The sequence below is a fragment of the Myotis daubentonii genome, chromosome 10, assembly GCF_963259705.1.
Source record: "Myotis daubentonii chromosome 10, mMyoDau2.1, whole genome shotgun sequence".
Taxonomy (NCBI): Eukaryota; Metazoa; Chordata; class Mammalia; order Chiroptera; family Vespertilionidae; genus Myotis; species Myotis daubentonii.
In genome coordinates, this window is record NC_081849.1 from 72,527,016 (window position 1) to 72,545,651 (window position 18,636).

At 40.0% G+C, this 18,636-nt stretch overlaps 1 protein-coding gene across 7 annotated transcripts in view; it reads right to left on the minus strand.

Moving 5' to 3' along the window:
* The window catches only part of SRPK2 (SRSF protein kinase 2), a 233,381-nt gene that overhangs the window by 121,020 nt on the left and 93,725 nt on the right, over nt 1-18,636 (minus strand). The window contains exon 3 of one of the 7 annotated variants that reach the window (XM_059712784.1): nt 16,876-16,939. The exons of 3 other annotated variants lie outside the window; for them this stretch is intronic. In XM_059712784.1, coding sequence (XP_059568767.1) covers nt 16,876-16,913 — 38 coding nt within the window. In that variant the 5' untranslated portion in view covers nt 16,914-16,939. Of the gene's footprint in view, nt 1-16,296; nt 16,814-16,875; nt 17,142-18,636 lie in introns of those variants that run through there. 3 more of the 7 variants (XM_059712783.1, XM_059712786.1, XM_059712782.1) reach the window with 3 other exon arrangements.

Sequence of the window (18,636 nt, forward strand, 5' to 3'; positions counted from 1 at the left end):
TATTTTGAAATGGATGTGTACCAAGATATCACCACAGCAGTAAATCAATACACTCTCTTGCTCCAACTACAAAAGCCCAGGGAAAAAATGACAGTCCTAAACTGAGCAGGATATCACATTCAATAGTACAAGGTGTTTATTGTATCACTAGAGGCCCGGTGCACAAATTCGTGCGCCAGTGGGGTCCCTCGGCCTGGCCTGCGGGATTCAGCCGAAACCAGCTCTCCTGACATCCCCTGAGGGGTCCCATTTGTGAGAGGGTGCAGGCCAGGCCAAGGGACCCCACAAGTGCACAATCGGGGCTGGAGAGAAACGCAGGAAGTTAGCCAGCTGGGGAGGGACCGCAGGAGGACTCCAGAGCAGGTCCAGCCCATCTCGCTCAGTCCCGATCAGCTGGACCCCAGCAGCAAGCTAACCTACTGGTTGGAGCATCTGCCCCCTGGTGGTCAGTGCATGTCATAGTGACTGGTCAACCAACATGCAAGCAGTTGAGCGGACTTAACATATCATTAGCATATTACGCTTTGATTGGTTGAACAAATGACCGGACGACCGGGAAATTAGCATATTAGGCTTTTATTATATAGGAATGGGCAGCCAAGGATTCATCTAAAAAAGTCTTTCATTTATTCAAACAGACTGTCAAATTATAATTGAATACCCAGTAAGAATAAAATAAAAGAAAGCATTTTTAATCTCTTAAGAAAAGAAAATGAAAATGATTGAGTTCAACAACAACAAAACTTTTCTTTCTCAATTCTATGTTTAATTCCATCAGACTTCCCTTTCAATAAATAAATATAACAAAACTCAACATAACTGTGAACCTTGTTTAGCCTTGCATTGAAGAGGCTCCTCCAGCAGACTTAAGGATTATCCTAGCCCCAAGAACAAGGTGTCCGTTTGATTCTGGGTCCAAAGAGTATAATAGTAATTATTAGTAAACTGTCAGGAAAAAAAATAAAAGGGTTGGTGAGGGGACAAGAACTGAGTTTCAAGTCAGTATTTGGATTTTATGTGTTTGTGTGCTCTGGCTAAAATAGGATGACGAGAAGAACAAAGTGAGAATAATCGTGTGTGTGTGTGTGTGCGTGTGTGTGTGCGTGCGCGCACGCACGCACACATACAATCACATGTTGAATACCATAAACTATAATTCAGCTACTATCTTTATTTTTATCAGATATAATACACTTAGAAATTTGTCTATATCATTTTCTCTTTTCCTTTAAAAGCAAAAATTTAAAACTAAATTGTTTTTACAATTAATAGATGCTGTTAAGTTAGTAGAACATTAAAAAGATTTAAAATTCATTAAGTGATGTGATGGCAGATAATTAAGCAGCATTCTTCTTCCTTAAAGGGGAGAACTAACAATTTTATCAAAGGACAAATAACTACAGAATACAATTCCCTTCAAATTACCCAATATGAGTTAAAATCAAGTGTTTTACTCATACAGTATAATATTGTCAGCATAGGAAGAGAAAAATAATTTTTAAATGAAATAGGTGGAGCTCAGGAAAGAGAAAGAACTATAAAGAAAACAATACTCAGGGAGGGTTGGGGGGGGTGTAGGAGATCAACCAAAGGACTTATATGCATGCATATGAGAATAACTAATGGACACAAGACACTGGGGGGTGGGGGAAGCCGGGGGAATGTCAAGGGGTGGGGGGCGGGGGGAAGGAGACATGTGTAATACTCTTTGCAATACTTTAAGAAATAAAAAAAAAGAAAAAGAAGAAAACAATACTTGCCCTGGCTGGTGTGGTTCAGTGGTTGAGCATCGTGCCATGCACCAAAAGATCACCAGTTCAATTCCCGGTCAGGGGATAGGCCCGGGTTTTGGGTTCAGTCCCTGTCGGGGTGCATGTGGGAAGCAACCAATATCTCCCTCTCTCTTTTTCTCTCTCTCTCATCAATAAAAACGTATTTTTAAAAAATAGTACTCTTTTGTAAATAAGAAAAGGTTAAAGTAACTGTTCAGTGGCATTCTCCTATTTCAAAAAAAAGGTCAATGTTTTTTAAATTTTAAATTACAATTAAATTTTAAGTTTAAATGTAGCTCTTCAGTCATGTAGCCAGATTTCCAATGCTCAGTAGGCTGTCTATATTATAGACCCTTCCAGATCATTGCAGAAAGTCTATGGTGCAGCACTGGCCTAGAATATTTTAAACAATTTATAGAAGTAATACTTTATATATTCGAGCAGAAACTTATCACAAATTGTTTATAGGAAACTTTGAGACAAACATTTCAAATTATTAACTGTAAATGAGGAATCCTGTCATGATTATGCATATGTAACATTAAAAAATACTGAAGGTAGCCCTATCCGGTTTGGCTCAGTGGATAGAGGGTCAGCCTGGGACTGAAGGGTCCTCAGTTCGCTTCTGATCAGGGCACATGCCTGGGTTGCGGGCTTGATCCCCAGTAGGGGGCGTGCAGGAGGCAGCCAAAGGAGCAACTCTATCCATCCAAATAAATAAGGGGCCACACTCTTTTTAAAACCTGGGAGGGAAATACATTTCACAGCCTATCTTGGTAATCTACTTCAATGTTTAATACAGCACCAAAGAATGCATCTGCCCTCTGTCATTCAACTGGTAAAGAAATACTGCCATAATTTTTCCACCCATTTCCAGAGCAAACGAATAACATTCTACCACCAACTCTGCAGCGTGTCTTGCAACCCATTCATTCTAGAGGGGAAAACGCAGTTGGTTAAGGCTTTCCTGAAAGACCTTCCTTCATGCACAGGAGCATGTGCATGTTTAAACATGGGCGTAATATCTCCCTTGCTACAACCTTTCAGTGGCTCTTGGAAATTTTCAGCATAAAGTTCAAACCCTTACCACTGAATCCTTGCCACAGGCACTTCTCTCTCACACCTATTTTCCCATCTTTTCATCAACCTCTTTCCTACCCTTATGGAATTTCACTCTCCTACATGCTGTTTCCTCAGCTTGTAATGCTAACCTGAGAGTTTGGACTTAAGATTCCAGTCCTCCTGTGTACAAAGCACACAACCCTTTGCCACCATGCCCTCCAGAAAGACTCAAAATCCAGCAAGAAAAATGTATTTTTCCAAAAGGAGGATCTTGACTAAAAAGATGATTAAATTTTGCAATAAAGTCAGTGAATATTAATTCCTGCACATTTTTAGTAAAAAAGGAAACCAACCACCTATGTTGAATGTTTTGTCATCTGTCCGGTGTGAGAAGTTTGGATCATATAACTTCTTGAAATACCTTATAAAATTAAGATTCATTAGTTCAGTATAAACACTAAGTACACCTTAGGCAGTTCATAAATGCCTGACTGAAGACCAGAATCTACTGTGCCTTGTATCTTGTTAAAGTTGATTATATTGACTTCGCTGTCATTAATACATACTCAATGAAACAATGAAGGTACCACAATGGCATCTGGCTTTATCAGAAGGAAGAGCTAAGGAGCAGAGGGACTAATAAAGTCAACATAGTCTAGCATATTTTCAGTGTCATCTTTATAACACTCAAAAAGAGACTATTTTGAGAATCCCAGTTGAGGGTGTAAGCAAAAGGGTCCTTTATATACTGCCAGTGAATGTGTAAAACTGTACCATTCTGGAGGCAATTTAACACACTTATCAAAAGACTTACAAGTTGTCATTGCAAGTGATTCCATGTCTAAGACTAAGACTCAATACATAAAATTATGGTGCATCTATCCATAGCATGGACTCAGTCCTATTCAGCCTTTAAAAATGATACTATTTTTTAAATGATGCTATAGATTATTTAATTTAAAAATTGCATATGCTAAGGGTAAGAACCAATTCTAAAATAATTTGTCAGTATGATTCTGAGTTTTCTTTGGTGATGATGTTACAGTATAAGCTGCTCCATTTTTATATATCTACGTACACTAAAACAAAAAAGTAAGAATAATTTCTGGCCTCTCATGATAAAAGCCTGGTTTTTTTATTTTCTCTTAATCTGAATTTTCTAAAATTAACACATCTTCTAAGATATATGGAAACAGGTTGTTAAATAACCATTAATTAAGTTAGAGAAAAGGTTTGAGTCTCCTACAGAAACTAGTGTGCTTTCTCCTTAAAGACAGTAAGAGCAATGTTACTTTTTCCCTTTAGTTTGGCCGACAGAAAAGTGAAAACCAGATTTGTCAGTCACCCTCAGGAGCTGCAAGGCAAATGCAGCTCTGAGTGTGCACCTGGCTGTCCTCCATCACAGCCTTCTACCCTGACCTGCATTTTCTCTGACACTTTTGCTATTGCATTGTAGATATTCTAACTAGATTGAAAAAAATTTTATGGAGAGGTATGTAAAGGAGGGTGAGGGGAAGAAAGGTGGATAAAGAAGGGAAAGGGAGAAAAAGGATAAGGTGGCAGTTGTGCAAACAGAACATTGTTCCACCTCTGTTATTTTCAGATAATTTATTAAAGTTTAAGTTCTACCACAGTGGATACTTAATAAATAGTCATATAATAAAAATAACAACTTCCCAGTCTGAGAAATGAGTATCTTTGGGGGGGCCCTTCCTATTCCACACAATTGGTATCTTATTAAATTTTGGTTTTGGAGTATGTGGTTATTAGAGCAGTCAAAACTCATGTTTTTGCATATTTGAAATGTCACAAAAACCCAGAGACCCACTCTTTAGCATGATAAACTTTGATTTGTATACCTTCAATCTATAGATAATGCTTAGTACTCTTAGGATTTGAAATTCCTTTACAATAAGTCTTAAGTCTGCATAGGACTGTGGCTTATGAATTGTGAGTCAATGTGCTATAGTATAGCAGAAAATGTTTACCATGAGCTGAATTTAGATAGCAGATACTCTTTTTTTAAGGCTCATATGACTTTTTGTTTTGGTTTAATTTGCACCGTCACCTACATATAAAAAAGCCTAAGCAACCAAACTACCAAATGACCGATCGACTGGTTACTATGACGCGCACTGACCACCAGGGGACAGACACTCAATGCAGGAGCTGCCTTCTGGTGGTCAGTGTGCTCCCACTGTGGGAGTGTCACTCGGCTGACCAACAAATACCAGACGCAGAGCTCATGGCTGGCCGCCACAGTCTGGAGACTGCAGCGGTGGCAGGCGCAGTGGGGCCGGGATAAGCAAGAGCAGCAGGTGGTGCTGGACTGCCAGTTTCGCCCGATCCGCACAGACCATGCCAAGAGACCCCACAGGTGCATGAATCCGTGCACCAGGCCTCTAGTTTACTAGTAAAATAAGAGAGAGCTGACATAAAAACAACAAAACTTCTCTAGCTCCAGAAATCACAAGAGCTGGCAACACTTGGCCTGTATTTGACATGGCAGTAAACAGCAAGAGCTCATCAGCAGCCACCTTTTTGGATGGAGAGACTCCAGTTTTCTAGAGTCTGTTCCTGGACCACACCACGCATTGACAGTGGCCTCTGGCAGGCAACTGTGTTTGTAACCCTTTCACCACAGCTCTAGTCTCCATGAAAGCTCCCCAAAATGCAACTTACTAGTTATGGGTAGTTCTTTCAAGGAGTGCCAAGGGCCTCCCACTGTAGAGTGCCAATGATACAGTACCTCAGCACTCATACCAAGAAATTGGTCAAATAATATCAGGGGTAAGCCATCCACCAAAGATCCTGCCTTTTTGTGCTGCCTTTATTGTTCCCCAATTTCCAAATCATTGAGTGGCTAGCACATAGCAACTGATAAATGTAGGATGGATGGATGACAAATGCAATCTACACTAAAATTAGTGTTAACTCCTTCCAGCTACTAGGAGATAAAGAATTCTGCTACAAAGGAAATCTGCAATATGACAGTTAAAGGGAGGGAGGAAGGAAGGAAGGGAGGGAGGGAAGGAGGGAGGGAGGGAGGGAGGGAGGGAGGGAGGGAGGGAGGGAGGGAGGGAATGTGTGTGTGTTTATTGTAGCCATTGCTATACCTACCTGCTCATATTTGTTCAAAACTTCCCTGATCTACCATTTGTGGTAAAGGGGGGGGGGGGGTCCCCCAACTGAAAAAAAAGAAAGTGCCACTGCTGGTATACAAAATGATCTTAGGTTGTACTTGGGGCTTGGAAATGAATTACAATGAATCACATAATGAGAAAGTTACTTCTTTCCCAAGGTTCTTTCCATTGAGTGTATCAAAGAACAGGTCTCACTTTGATGCTAACACATTCTTAAGCCCCTTTATGAAACTTGCCAATTTAATTTCCCTTGTAAACAGAGGAGCATATGGCTCAAGGCTGAAGCCTTTATCAGACAACAGAATCCAGACCGGATTTAATAGTAATTGTTTTTTAAGGCAAATGATACTAATTCTTCAGTTCTGGTAGAGATACAAATATTTATTTTAAAGAAAATTAGGCATTATGAGGAGGGGAACTGACTTTTTGGGGGGTGTAGAATCGCTTCATAAATTATATAAATATCTAACCACTATACTGTACACCTGAAATTAATATATTAAATGTCAACTGCAATTGAGAAAATTTTTGAAGGCATTATTAAAGTTTGTTATATATATTTTACCACAATTAAAAGTAAACAAAAAAGCATGGTATTAAGTAAATAACAGCGGAGGATGGAATGCAGCCATAACCAAAAGCACCAAGGTGATATAGAAAATACTGACATTTGGGGAATAAATGGCTATGGTATGGCATCACTAGTTTAGCACAGAGATAGAAAGTGTTCAAATTTAATTTCCATCTTACATTAAAACTAATGTAAAAAATATATGTAATAACAAACTGCATTTTTATGGTGACAAAAAAACCCTAAGATTTGTAACCTTAACACCTTATAACAGTTAAATTCACTTATGACTATAATTGACTACATACAATTTTATGTACATAGACTATGATTATATATGGCTATAATTTATTAACCGATGCCAATACCATAAAAATAGATAATTCCCTACTACCAAAAAGTCTTACCACAGATTTCATAATTTGTAAGCTTTAAATGATAATATAAAAATATTTTGCCCTGGCTGGTATTTCTCAGTGGTTAAGGGTGTTGGCCTGTACACCAAAGAGTTGCAGGTTCAATTCCCAGTCTAAGGCACATACCTGGGTTGTAAATTCAATCTCCAGCCCCAGTCGGGGTGTATGCAGGAGGCAATCTCTCTCTCCCCCTATCTCCCTCTCTCTCTCTCTCCCTCTCTCTCTCTCCTCTCCTCTCCTCTCTCTCTTTCCTTCCCCCCATTCCCTTTCTTCCCCCCCCCTTCCACTCTCTCTAAAAATCAACAGAAAAAATATCCTCAGGTAAAGATTAGCAAAAACAAATAATGGTAATAAAATAAAAATATTTTGTGATGAAAGCACTTCTATATTTAAAATCATAAGTTAGGGCTAATAGTAAGTAAACCAGTAAGTGAACCAAATGTCATTGATACTCCCCACTGTCAAACAGCAGCTGTGACAAATGCTACAAAGGAGAGGTACATGTTTTTGTAAGGGCTTATAATAGGCGTAATTTGACCTAGGCAGGCTTCCTTGTGATGAGAGGATGTCAGCAGCAAAACAACAAGGTACAAGAGACATGACCAAAGTCAGAAGACTGAGACTGGGCTGGGGAGTGTGGGTGCTCACTGTCACAGATATGGAGTTTACCTTTATGCCAAGAACAATGGGAAGACAGTTGAAGGGCTTTCACAGCAGAGCAACCCTCCTGGTCAGATCTGTGTTCTGAAAGGTTTGCTCTAGCTACCATGTGGCAACCCACCAAAGAGGAATCAGAAAACAGAACCAAAAATTAAATTAATAACACATAAAATAATTGAGAAACTCCTGAATCTATACCAAATAAATAATGATCAACAGGAAGGAAGCTCAAATAAATATCTGGTTTTAAAGCAAAAATCAAAAGATAACACTACACTTTTATTTAGGTATATAATACAAACATTTTATAGACTATGAACAATATGAAACTTAATCCTTGGAACATATCAGAAAAGTCGTAATTTCTTGGTTATACGTCAGGTGGCCTCCCTACCTCAAGGGCTTTTGAGTAAAGAGGAATGAGCTCTTGAAGGAGTTCTCCAGGGTGGATGGCTGAGTACCAAGAACTGAGGCTCTGGTTACTTACCGCTTCCCAACCCAAGCTTTCTTTTATGTTTTACATGATAACCTTCTAATAGGTTTAACTGAAGAAATAGTTTTGCTATTAAAACCACATCAGAAAACCAGTGTTAACACCTGCAGCCTCTAGAAACCAGTTAAGAGATCAGAATCCTTTGGTGGGACCATAGTGCCTCAGAGGACTACACCATATGGTTCCTGTTTGGTCTAAACTTCTAATTCTGATCTCCTTCATGAAAGTCAGTATTCAGAAACAGGCCCCTGTCTGCTTCTAATCCTCCTCAAAAAGGTTCCACTTCTCAGTCACACTGGCACATCCAGCAGAATGCTAAAAGAGAGAAAGGGGGAAAAAGGAGGAAATAAGGTAAGGGAGAAGGGTGAAGGGAAGAGAGAGAGAATACAGGGGTGGCAAGGTGGCAAGGACCCGGAGCATAGCTGGTTGGAGTGTAGATTTGCACATTCATGTTGGAAGAGTTGCAATGCAATGTCCACAAAATCTCAGCAATTGCACTCCTAGAATATACACAACAGAAATGCATGCACAGGTCTAATCACCAAAGACATGTATACAAATGCTCCTAGCAGCACTGCTTCTAATAGCCACACATGGCAAACATTCCACATGCTTATCAAAAGTAGAATGGAAAAGAAAATGAGATATATTCATATGATGAATACGGCAATGAGACTAAATCAACTACACCTACAAACAAAAACATGATGAATCCCACATAGGTAATGAAGGAAGAAGACAGACCAAGAGAGTATACAGAGAGTTTTCATCCTATCCTATCTAATAAAAGAGAAACATGGTAATTAGCCGTAGATCCGTTACCCTTCTCATTGGCTAATCAGGGTGATATGCAAATTAACTGCCAGCCAAGATGGCGGCCAGCAGCCAGGCAGCTTGAAGCTAACATGAGACTTGCTTGCTTCAGTGATGGAGGACTCCAACGTTCCCCGCCTGCCTTGCCGGCCTCTGAGCTTGCAGTTTGAAACATTGTTACAAATATAGAAGCTAAACAAAACCCCAGAAACCTGCTTTCAGCCAGCCGGGATCTCAGAGCTGGAGTTGAAACAGTGTTTCGATTATAGAACCCAAACCAACCAGATACCTGCTTTTAGCAGCAGAGGCCTCAGAGCTGGAGCCAGAGCTAAAGCTGGCCCAGAATAAAAAAAAGAAAAAAAAGAAAAAAAGGAGCAGTTGGGAGCTTCAGTCACCCGCCAGCCTGAAAACAGCCATCAGCCCCTCACCCAGACTGGCCAGGCACCCCAGTGGGGACCCCCACACTGATCCAGGACACCCTTCAAGGCAAACTAGCCGGCCCCCACCCATGCACAGGGCCTCTATCCTATATAGTAAAAGGGTAATATGCCTCCCAGCACCGGGATCAGCGGAGCCGCGAGGCCTCCCAGCACTGGGATCAGCATGACCCCGATTGCCCTGCGGCTCTGTGTGTGACAGGGGGCGGGGCCACAACCTCCCTATCCACCTTGCTCTGTTCATGACAGGGGAGGGCGCCCCAACCCCCTGATCAGCCCTGCTCTGTGCCTGATAGGGGGGAGCTCCCCAAGCCCCTGATCGCCCTGCGGCTCTGTGTGTGACAGGGGGCAGCGCCCCAACCCCCTGATCGGACCTGCTCAGTGTGTGACAGGGTGCGGCGCCCCAACCCCCCCACCCCACAGGCCCTGGTCTGTGTGTGACAGGGTAGAGCCATAACCTCCCCATCGGCCCTGCCCTGAGTGTGAGAGTGGCGGCGCCCCAACCCCCTGATCCGCCCTGCTCTGTGTGTGACAGGGGGCAGTGCCCCAAGTCCCCTATCAGCCCTACTCTATGAGTGACAGGGGGGAGCTCCCCAACCCCCTGATGGGCCCTGCTCTGTGCGTGACAGGGGGGAGCTCCCCAACCCCCTGATGGGCCCTGCTCTGTGCGTGACAGGGGGGAGCTCCCCAACCCCTGATCAACCCTGCTTTGTGAGTGACAGGGTACGGAGCCCCAACCCCCCTGATGGGCCCTGCTCTGTGAGTGACAGGGGGCAGCGCCCCAACCCCCTGATTGGCCCTGCTCTGTGCGTGACAGGGGGTGGCGCCGCAACCTCCCCATCAACCCTGCCTTGAGTGTGACAGGGGGCGATGCCCCAACCCCCCCAATCGGCCCTACCCTGAGCGTGACTGAGGGTGGCATGGCAACCACCCAATCCGCCCTGCTCTGTGCATGACAGGGGCCGGTGCCCCGACTCCCCAGTCAGCCCTGCTCTGAACCCTACCAGGGGCTGCACCTAGGGATTGGGCCTGCCCTCTGCCACCCGGGAGCAGGCCTAAGCCAGCAAGTCGTTATTTCCTGAGGGGTCCCAGACTGCGAGAGGGCACAGGCCGGGCTGAAGGACCGCCCCCCCGCCCCGGCAAGTGCACAAATTTTTGTGCACCGGGCCTCTAGTCCTATATAATAAAAGGCTAATATGCAAATTGATCAAACGGCAGAATGACATGTCACTATGATGTGCACTGATCAACAGGGTTCAGATACACAATGCAGGAGCTTCCCCCTGGTGGTCAGTGCTCTCCCACAGGGGGAACACCCCTCAGCCAGGAGAGCAGCTACGGTGGCAGGAGCCTCTCCTGCCTCCACAACAGTGCTAAGGATGTCTGACTGACGGCACAGGCCGGCTCCCTGGGCCTAAGCCATCAATCGGACATCCCCAGAGGGCTCCCGGACTGGGAGAGGGTGCAGGTCTAGCTGAGGGACCCCCGCCCCGAGTGCACGAATAGTTTATATATAATGGCCTCTATAGTTTATTTATATATAATGTTCAAAAACAGACACAACCAGAAGTCATTTGTGGAAATAATCACAATCTTTACCTTAATACTAAACCCAAAATGAATCACATACTTAAATATTAAGAGCCAAAAACTCCTGTAAGTAAACCTAGCAGAAAACCTTAGTGACCTTGGGCTTGGCAAAGATTTCTTAGGTACACATAGAATATAAACTACTAAAAAAAAAAAAAATCAATAAGTTGGATCTCATAATGATTTACATTATCTGTGTACTTTCCCATATATATTCAATAAAAAGATTACTAAAAATTAAATTTTAAAAAAATAAAGCATAAGGAGGGAAGACAACATAATCAGCCACTGTCATCTCACCACTCAGGAAAACTACATACAACTCAAATACATTACCCTACAAACTAAGAAACAAAGCCAACAGAGGCAGAGTGGGGGGTTGGAAAAGGTAAAAATAGTTATCAGTAAATGCCCTACCCTTCAAGCTGGAATGGGGAGAGGAGAGTACAATGGAGACCCTTCTATAAAATCTGACTCTTCCCAAGACTACTTAGTTCCACCACAGAGATATGGAGGAAAGCACATTCAACATAAGAGCAAATAAAAGACGCCTTCGTCCTACATCCTCTTCCACTGAATATCCTTTATTTCCTTCTCTCTTCATCTCCCATCCCTATTTTTTTATTTTCTCCTTATTCTTCCAGGCTTCTCCTTTTGCTTTCTGCAACCACGCATTATCATACGCCCTTTTTCTCTTCACTTAAGAGGATCCAAATTAAGAAAAAGAATTAAAATACACATGCAAAAATAGCATGGGTTCTTTACGTGTTTCATATATCCTTATATTGGGGGAGGGACAACATACAATCTTTATTACTTCACACCAATCCCGATTATACAGCATTGTTAAAATATAGGCCACAGCATAAATATTTTTATACTTTCTCCCTCTCTCCCTTTCTCCCCTCTCCAGAAAAGGTAGCTAGCAATTTGTCAATTCAAATATATGCTAGCTATGTGGGATGCTAATTACCTAGGCTATCATTTCTTATTCATTCCAATATATGGACCCTTTTCCTTTTAGTATCTGTTCCCTGAGAAAATGCAAACGTCGTAGGCACTAATATTTAGTTAACTTTTGACTGTGAAGCTTATTAATTACAAAAACATCCATATACATTTACATAAAACCATAGCAGGTGCAGGCAATGCTCAATGTGAATGTAGATCCTCAGCTTCCAGGACCCTCACCTCACAAACTGCTCAGCCCTCTCTGCAGTCGGTCTAGATGGGTTAGGAACCGTGGGTCTGTGCACTCTGGGCTCACCACTTGTATAATGAGTTGTCCAATTTTGGCCCAGCCGGTGTGGTTCAGGGGTTGAGCATCAACCTATGAACCAGGAAGTCACGGTTCAATTCTGGTGAACCAGGTCACAGTTCAATTCCCAGTCAGGGCAACTGCTGGGGTTATCAGCTCGATCCCCACTGTGGGGTGTGCAGGAGTCAGCCGATCAATGATTCTCTCTCATCATTGATGTTTCTATCTCTCTTTCCCTCTCCCTTCCTCTCCGAAATTAATGAAAATATTTTTAAAAAGAGAGTTAGAAATTTTGCTCATGAGTTAACTGAAGAAGTTAACTGAATAAGTACTAGTACAGTCTGACAATAATTATAGTACAACAAAGTGCTTTCTGTTCACTCAGGATCTTTCTGAGATGATTTGTCTGAATCCTCCCAACAGCCTTTTTTTTTAATCCTCACCCAAGGATATGTTTATTGATTTTGAGACAGACAGACAGACATCAATCAGTTGCCTCCCATATACACCCAGAGCAGAGACTGAACCCGAAACCTCTTGATGTAGAGGACAATGCTTCAACCAGCTGAGCCACCCAGCGTGGACAAAATGTGTGCGCTCACTCTCTCTATGCACATAGAACTGGAATTCAAAAAATGTTCAATAAGGCTCTGGATGGACGGTTCAGTTGGTTAGAGCACTGTCCCCATCTGCCAGGGCTGCGAATTTGATCGCTGGTCAGAGCACATAAAAGAATCAACCAACCCAGCTGGTGTGTTTCAGTGGTTAAGCATTGACCTATGAACCAGGATGTCATGGTCCAATTCCTGGTCAGAGCACATGCCCAGGTAATGGGCTCAATCCCCAGTAGGGGGCACGCAGGAGGCAACCGATCAATGATTCTCTCTCATTAATGTTTCTATGTCTCTCTACCTCTCTGAAATCAATAAAAACATGTCTTAACAAAAAAATCAACCAACGAATGCATAAATAAGTGAAACAGATGTTTCTCTCACTCACTCAAATCAATAAATAAAAAATTTTTAAAATAATAAAGTTTTTTAAAATAAAAATAAAATTTTTTTAATAAATTATTAATACCTTTTTTCTAGCTATTATTATTACTATTCCTCTTCCCCATCTACTCTACCCCATAAATTTCCAAATCCCAGGAGTATTCTAGATTGGAAAAGAACAAAACTTGAAAACCCAGTTTTTGCATCAAATAAATATACACTTTTTTTTTTACATTAAATGGGGTAGATGAGGAAATAAAGCTGTGCATGGCTCTGTCCCTATCGTATTTAAGATGAATACACTGCTTCATTCAACAGGCACTCAATTAAAAACAATATACTAATAGTAAAATTTACTCTTAAAATCTGTAAGAAGGATACTCTCTTGAAACAGATATGCCTTCCTCTTACCTGGCAATAACATACAAATCAGGCATCATATTGTTTTAATTCATTCAATAATATTCTCTGCTCCTAATTTTAAAAATGCTTAAGTTGAGATTTTCATTTCTCTCCAAAATATAAAACCATAAAAAAGTAACCTTTTGTTCTTCCATTGGCTTTTGTCCTATGAGTCAGCCATTCTAAACAGAACAGTAGTATTCCATGACTCCCCTACAAAACGACATTCGTTGGGACCTCCACTATTCTATTAAAGGTAAATATATCATTTTAAATTTCATGGTGGCATTGAGAACTATTATTTTAACATTTTCTAATCTAGGCCCCACATAAAAACCTTCAAAATTCCATTATCGGATTACTTCGAATCATATTTGTATTTTTCTTTTTTTTCTTTTTTTTGTAAATATATTTTATTGATTTTTTACAGAGAGGAAGGGAGAGAGATAGAGAATTAGAAACATCGATAAGAGAGAAACATCGATCAGCTGCCTCCTGCACATCTCCTACTGGGGATATGCCCACAACCCAGGTACATGCCCTTGACCGGAATCGAACCTGGGACCTTTCAGTCTGCAGGCCGACGCTCTATCCACTGAGCCAAACCAGTTTCGGCCATATTTGTATTTTTCAATGAAAGATTTTTAAGAGTCTACAAAAATAAGTTTTCTCTTTTGTTGTTTTGCTTTTCACAAAATTGTCTAGAAAAAAACAGTAATTCAATGAATACTAGCTGTCACAAGACTAGAAATTCCCATTAAGGGGGTCACATATAAGACATGGGAAAATTATTAGGAACATCACATAACTACTGTTAGAAGTATTGTTTCTCCACTTGGTTTCCTGAAATACCTGAAGATCACTCTGAGCTGCACACAGTGAGCAAAACCAGTTGTGGCGAATGATAACTTGGTTCCTTACAAACAAGTAGCTTTCCTCTCTTTAAAGAAAGAAGACCGGGTTTCTTTTTCATCCTTCCCACTAAAAAATAAATGGCAATACTGACCATCCGTAAATTCCAAATATCTTTACGACTTGGGTCATGCCTCAAGCAAGTAACTTTTTTAAAATGCTAGTCAAAGACTAATAAATTTTAGGTAAATGGTAAACAAAGAATTAAAAAATTAAAACAAAGAATTAAAAAATATTGCTACATGGCACTACAAGCTATTAAACTCCTGGGCAGAAGATAGTGTTACTAGGCCCAAATTTTCTTTTTAACATGGGATTCGTGTTTTTCAAGTTCTTCCAAACAAATTAAAAAGACAAATGATTTGACTATTCATCATTATATGACTTTAAAAAGGGGGGAGAAAAAGGGTGACCTCTATTTTTAACGTATTTATATTAGTAAAACAATTTCTAAGTTTGCAAAGTGTTGGCTGACCCATAAACCACATTTATCACCCATTAAGTCAGCATATCTTACAAATATATATGTAAGATATTTGAAATATCAAGCAAAACAAGAATAACAAACAAAACAAGCAAGCTCTGGTAAAACTCTGTATACAAAGTTGTTATAAGCACAGCAGCTGATTTCTGAACTTTAAAATCATGGCCACATACATCCTCCCTTTCCATCAAATTTAACCACAGGAGCTTAGGTAAAAAATTAAAAATAATAATAAAATAAACAAGTAAATATGATCACCAAAATATTTTAGAATCTTCCCTTATAAAATGTATTTTAACCATTAAAAACCTCACCCATTTCTAATTTCTCAACAATTTGCGTCCATTCTATTCAACCCTCAATTTATCAATAGAGAATTCATGCTTCTCAAAAAGCCAACATAATTATTGCTGTCATCTCATTAAGAATGTTCTTCTTAGGAACAAAACTCAAAGGTTACAGTTGGCACCCAGACCGTTCACTATTTACACCACCACCCTCTCCCCTTCCCATCACAACCATTTTACTGGCAGAACATTCACAAGGCTGAAGATTATGTTCATCTCAGCAAACAGAATGCTTAAAAACGGATGACTAGCCCAAATCAGAAGTTATTAGCTACATAAAAATAAACAATATGTGCCTAAATTTTTCTATTTTCAATCTCTAAAGAAAGCAGTAACATCTTCCATATTTGCAATGCCCTGAATTATAGCCAGGAGACTTTCACCTAATTATATTAATAAATTGATTTAATGTCATCATTTTGTCATCAGATCATGTCCTCCATACACTAGTGTACTTTAATTAAATCCCTTTTACCATGTTAGGTTCTTCACATATTTTTTCCCAGTGTTTTTCCTATATCATTCCTTACTACCAAATTATTTCTCCATCATGTTTTCCTAAATATTAAATCTATGAACAAAAAAGATAACCCTGAAAACCACAGAAAAGAAAAACCTACACACCTAAAATACAAAATATCAACGTTAGGTATAAACTATTATTAGGTTGTCAAGAGAAAGGTAAGCATCAAGGTATACACCCAAGAACCCCAATTTAAAACATTATATAGTATACAAAATTTTGGTAAACAGAAGTGAACACAATATTTACATAGCAAAATAGGCAACTACAGCCTCATTTCTGACTTGAGATAAAAATACCTTTACTTCTATGTATTAAGTAAGTAGCCATTTTAAGGAAATATCGCCTTACAGGTACAATAATTTGATTGACATATAAAATAATTGCTTTAAAAATACTTGAGTCATTTTGTCCTTACCTGCAGGCATGAACCATTACTGCATGCAGTGACTGTTCCATCTCCTAGCACAGACTTGAAGAAGCATCATATCTCTCTCTCATAATGTGACTAATCTGGGGGTTTGCAATTCCTAAGCTATTTACAAATGGCACTCCCTTTTCACATAAGAAAATATTACAACCAACGTCAAATGTTTTTAACCTAGATCTTATAGATAGTGTCGGTAATTTTGTGTTACAGCAACATCAAAATATAGGAAGAAAATCTAACGCTAGCATTTCCTTAAAGCAAGCACAATTTGTTTTTTAGCTAAGTAAATTATTTTTAAAGCCTTCAACAGCTGTCACACAGGAGCCCGTGGTCTGCTGTGTTATGGTGTGCATGCTGCAGCTGATTAGGCTTCACTGTTTTTTTAAAAATCAATTACCCTTTGTAAAAGCAGAACAGCCTGCCCAAATACACATCTTCAGTACAGCACAACGACCAGCATGCAGTACAACGCATTATATAGCAAACTTAACAAGAAAATAAAATGTCCTGGTTTGTTTCTTAGCAATGCTACACCATTAATTGTTCATGCAAGAGATGTAGCTGTACCTTTCTGAAGAGGACGACTTCTCAGAGTTAACTGACATCAGCAGCTCAATCTTCTGCTTGATTTCTGGAAAAATCAGAAAATATTCACAACCAAGATTGCCTGCCCTTGCTTTCAAGCCTTATATCAAGAGATTTTTCTTCTCTAATCCCTTTTGTTCAAAATGAGGCCACAAGATTCGCAGCACTTCTGCTAGGACTGGGATTCAATGGTGCTATAAAGGGAAAACGCTCCAGAGGCATCAGGCCTTGCTAAACTATGCACATGACTGTTTATGAAAGCAGGAAGTACCATTTCTTTTAAGTAGAGGGGTGTGTTGTGTGTTTTTTAAGGTAGAACTAGGCTGGCCCTACAAGGAGATTTTAAAGGCAACAAATTAAAATACAAACAAGAAGTGCTAACAACTAGATCCAACATACTAGATCATTTGAGACGCCTGGGTAATAAAGTTACAGGCTGTAATGAACAGATATAAAACCCTTGGCTACTTCTATTTCACCAGTCCTGAAAAATATGGCTCAGTGAATCATTTTTGTCACTTAAGAATGAAATAGTAAACCAGAACCCCAATTTATAGATTGAAATTTTTAACCTGTTATAATTTCCTGGTTGTCTTTAATTAAAGATATATGTAGTATGTACTCCCTACTCCTTTAGAGAAAGACTTGTATTTTACACCTTAATTTCCCCCTCCTCCTTCCCAGTACATACAGCACAAGTGAACAGCAACACCCAGTTACCTAGCACAGAATCTACTTCTCCTTTTAGGAAAGGCCTGACAATGCCATCACAAACAGAAATGTACGCGCCAATTCAGTTCAATTAAACAATAACTGCCTGATACTGATTTGGCAAAAAAGATAACAGACTAAAATGGAAAAAGAGGTAAAAAAAAAAAAAAAAAGAGGGAGATGGGAAAAGAAAAGGCAAACTAACACATTTCCACTAAAATATTAATGATTAACCTAATGCTCATAATTTTACATGAATAAAACTGACATGGTCTTATTACCCAGACTATTTCACATGTACACTTGTTTTTTTTTTCCCTTTTGTAAATGGGTTTTCCTATTCCTAATTAAAAGTCCACACACCAAAAATAAAACTCAGTGCCACTGAAATGCTTTAGTCAGTCTCAGGATTTCAAAATATACTTCAATAGTTTGGGTTTTGTTTTTTTTGTTTGTTTGTTTTTTAGTGTAAAACAAGTTTTAATTTTTACAAATCTTGACTATGGAAACCAAAGGAATATGAAAAATATAATGGAAAAAGGAATAAAAATTAGTTGCATAAAACACAATGGACCTGTACAGGAATATCCTCTTCATGTTGTTACAATAAGGATTTTTCTAAATTGCTTAAGCTTACTTCACCCAATGAGCACTATAAAACTGGCATGAATGTCTAACGAGAGAACAGAATCTACCACAGGCTGTAGCCAAGCCGGCTAATCACTGGGGAGAGCACAGTGCTGAGGTAAGCTGAGACGATGATAATGAAACTTACCTTGAGGATTCTTATGTGTGTTACAAAGCCTGGCACCTAGTATCATAGTGAATGCTCAGCGATGTCCCTCCTTCCAGTTTAAAAAGAGCCCAGTGTTTAAGTGCTCGATCAGGCTCTGCCACCAAGTAGCCTTGGATTCAAAAGCAGGTACCTCCATCGTTTTTAATTGCCATATGATTTTGGGAAAATTACTCAAAAACTATAAGCCTCTATCTCCTCTCCTGTAAAATGGGGGTGATAATTCCTATGTGAGGGGC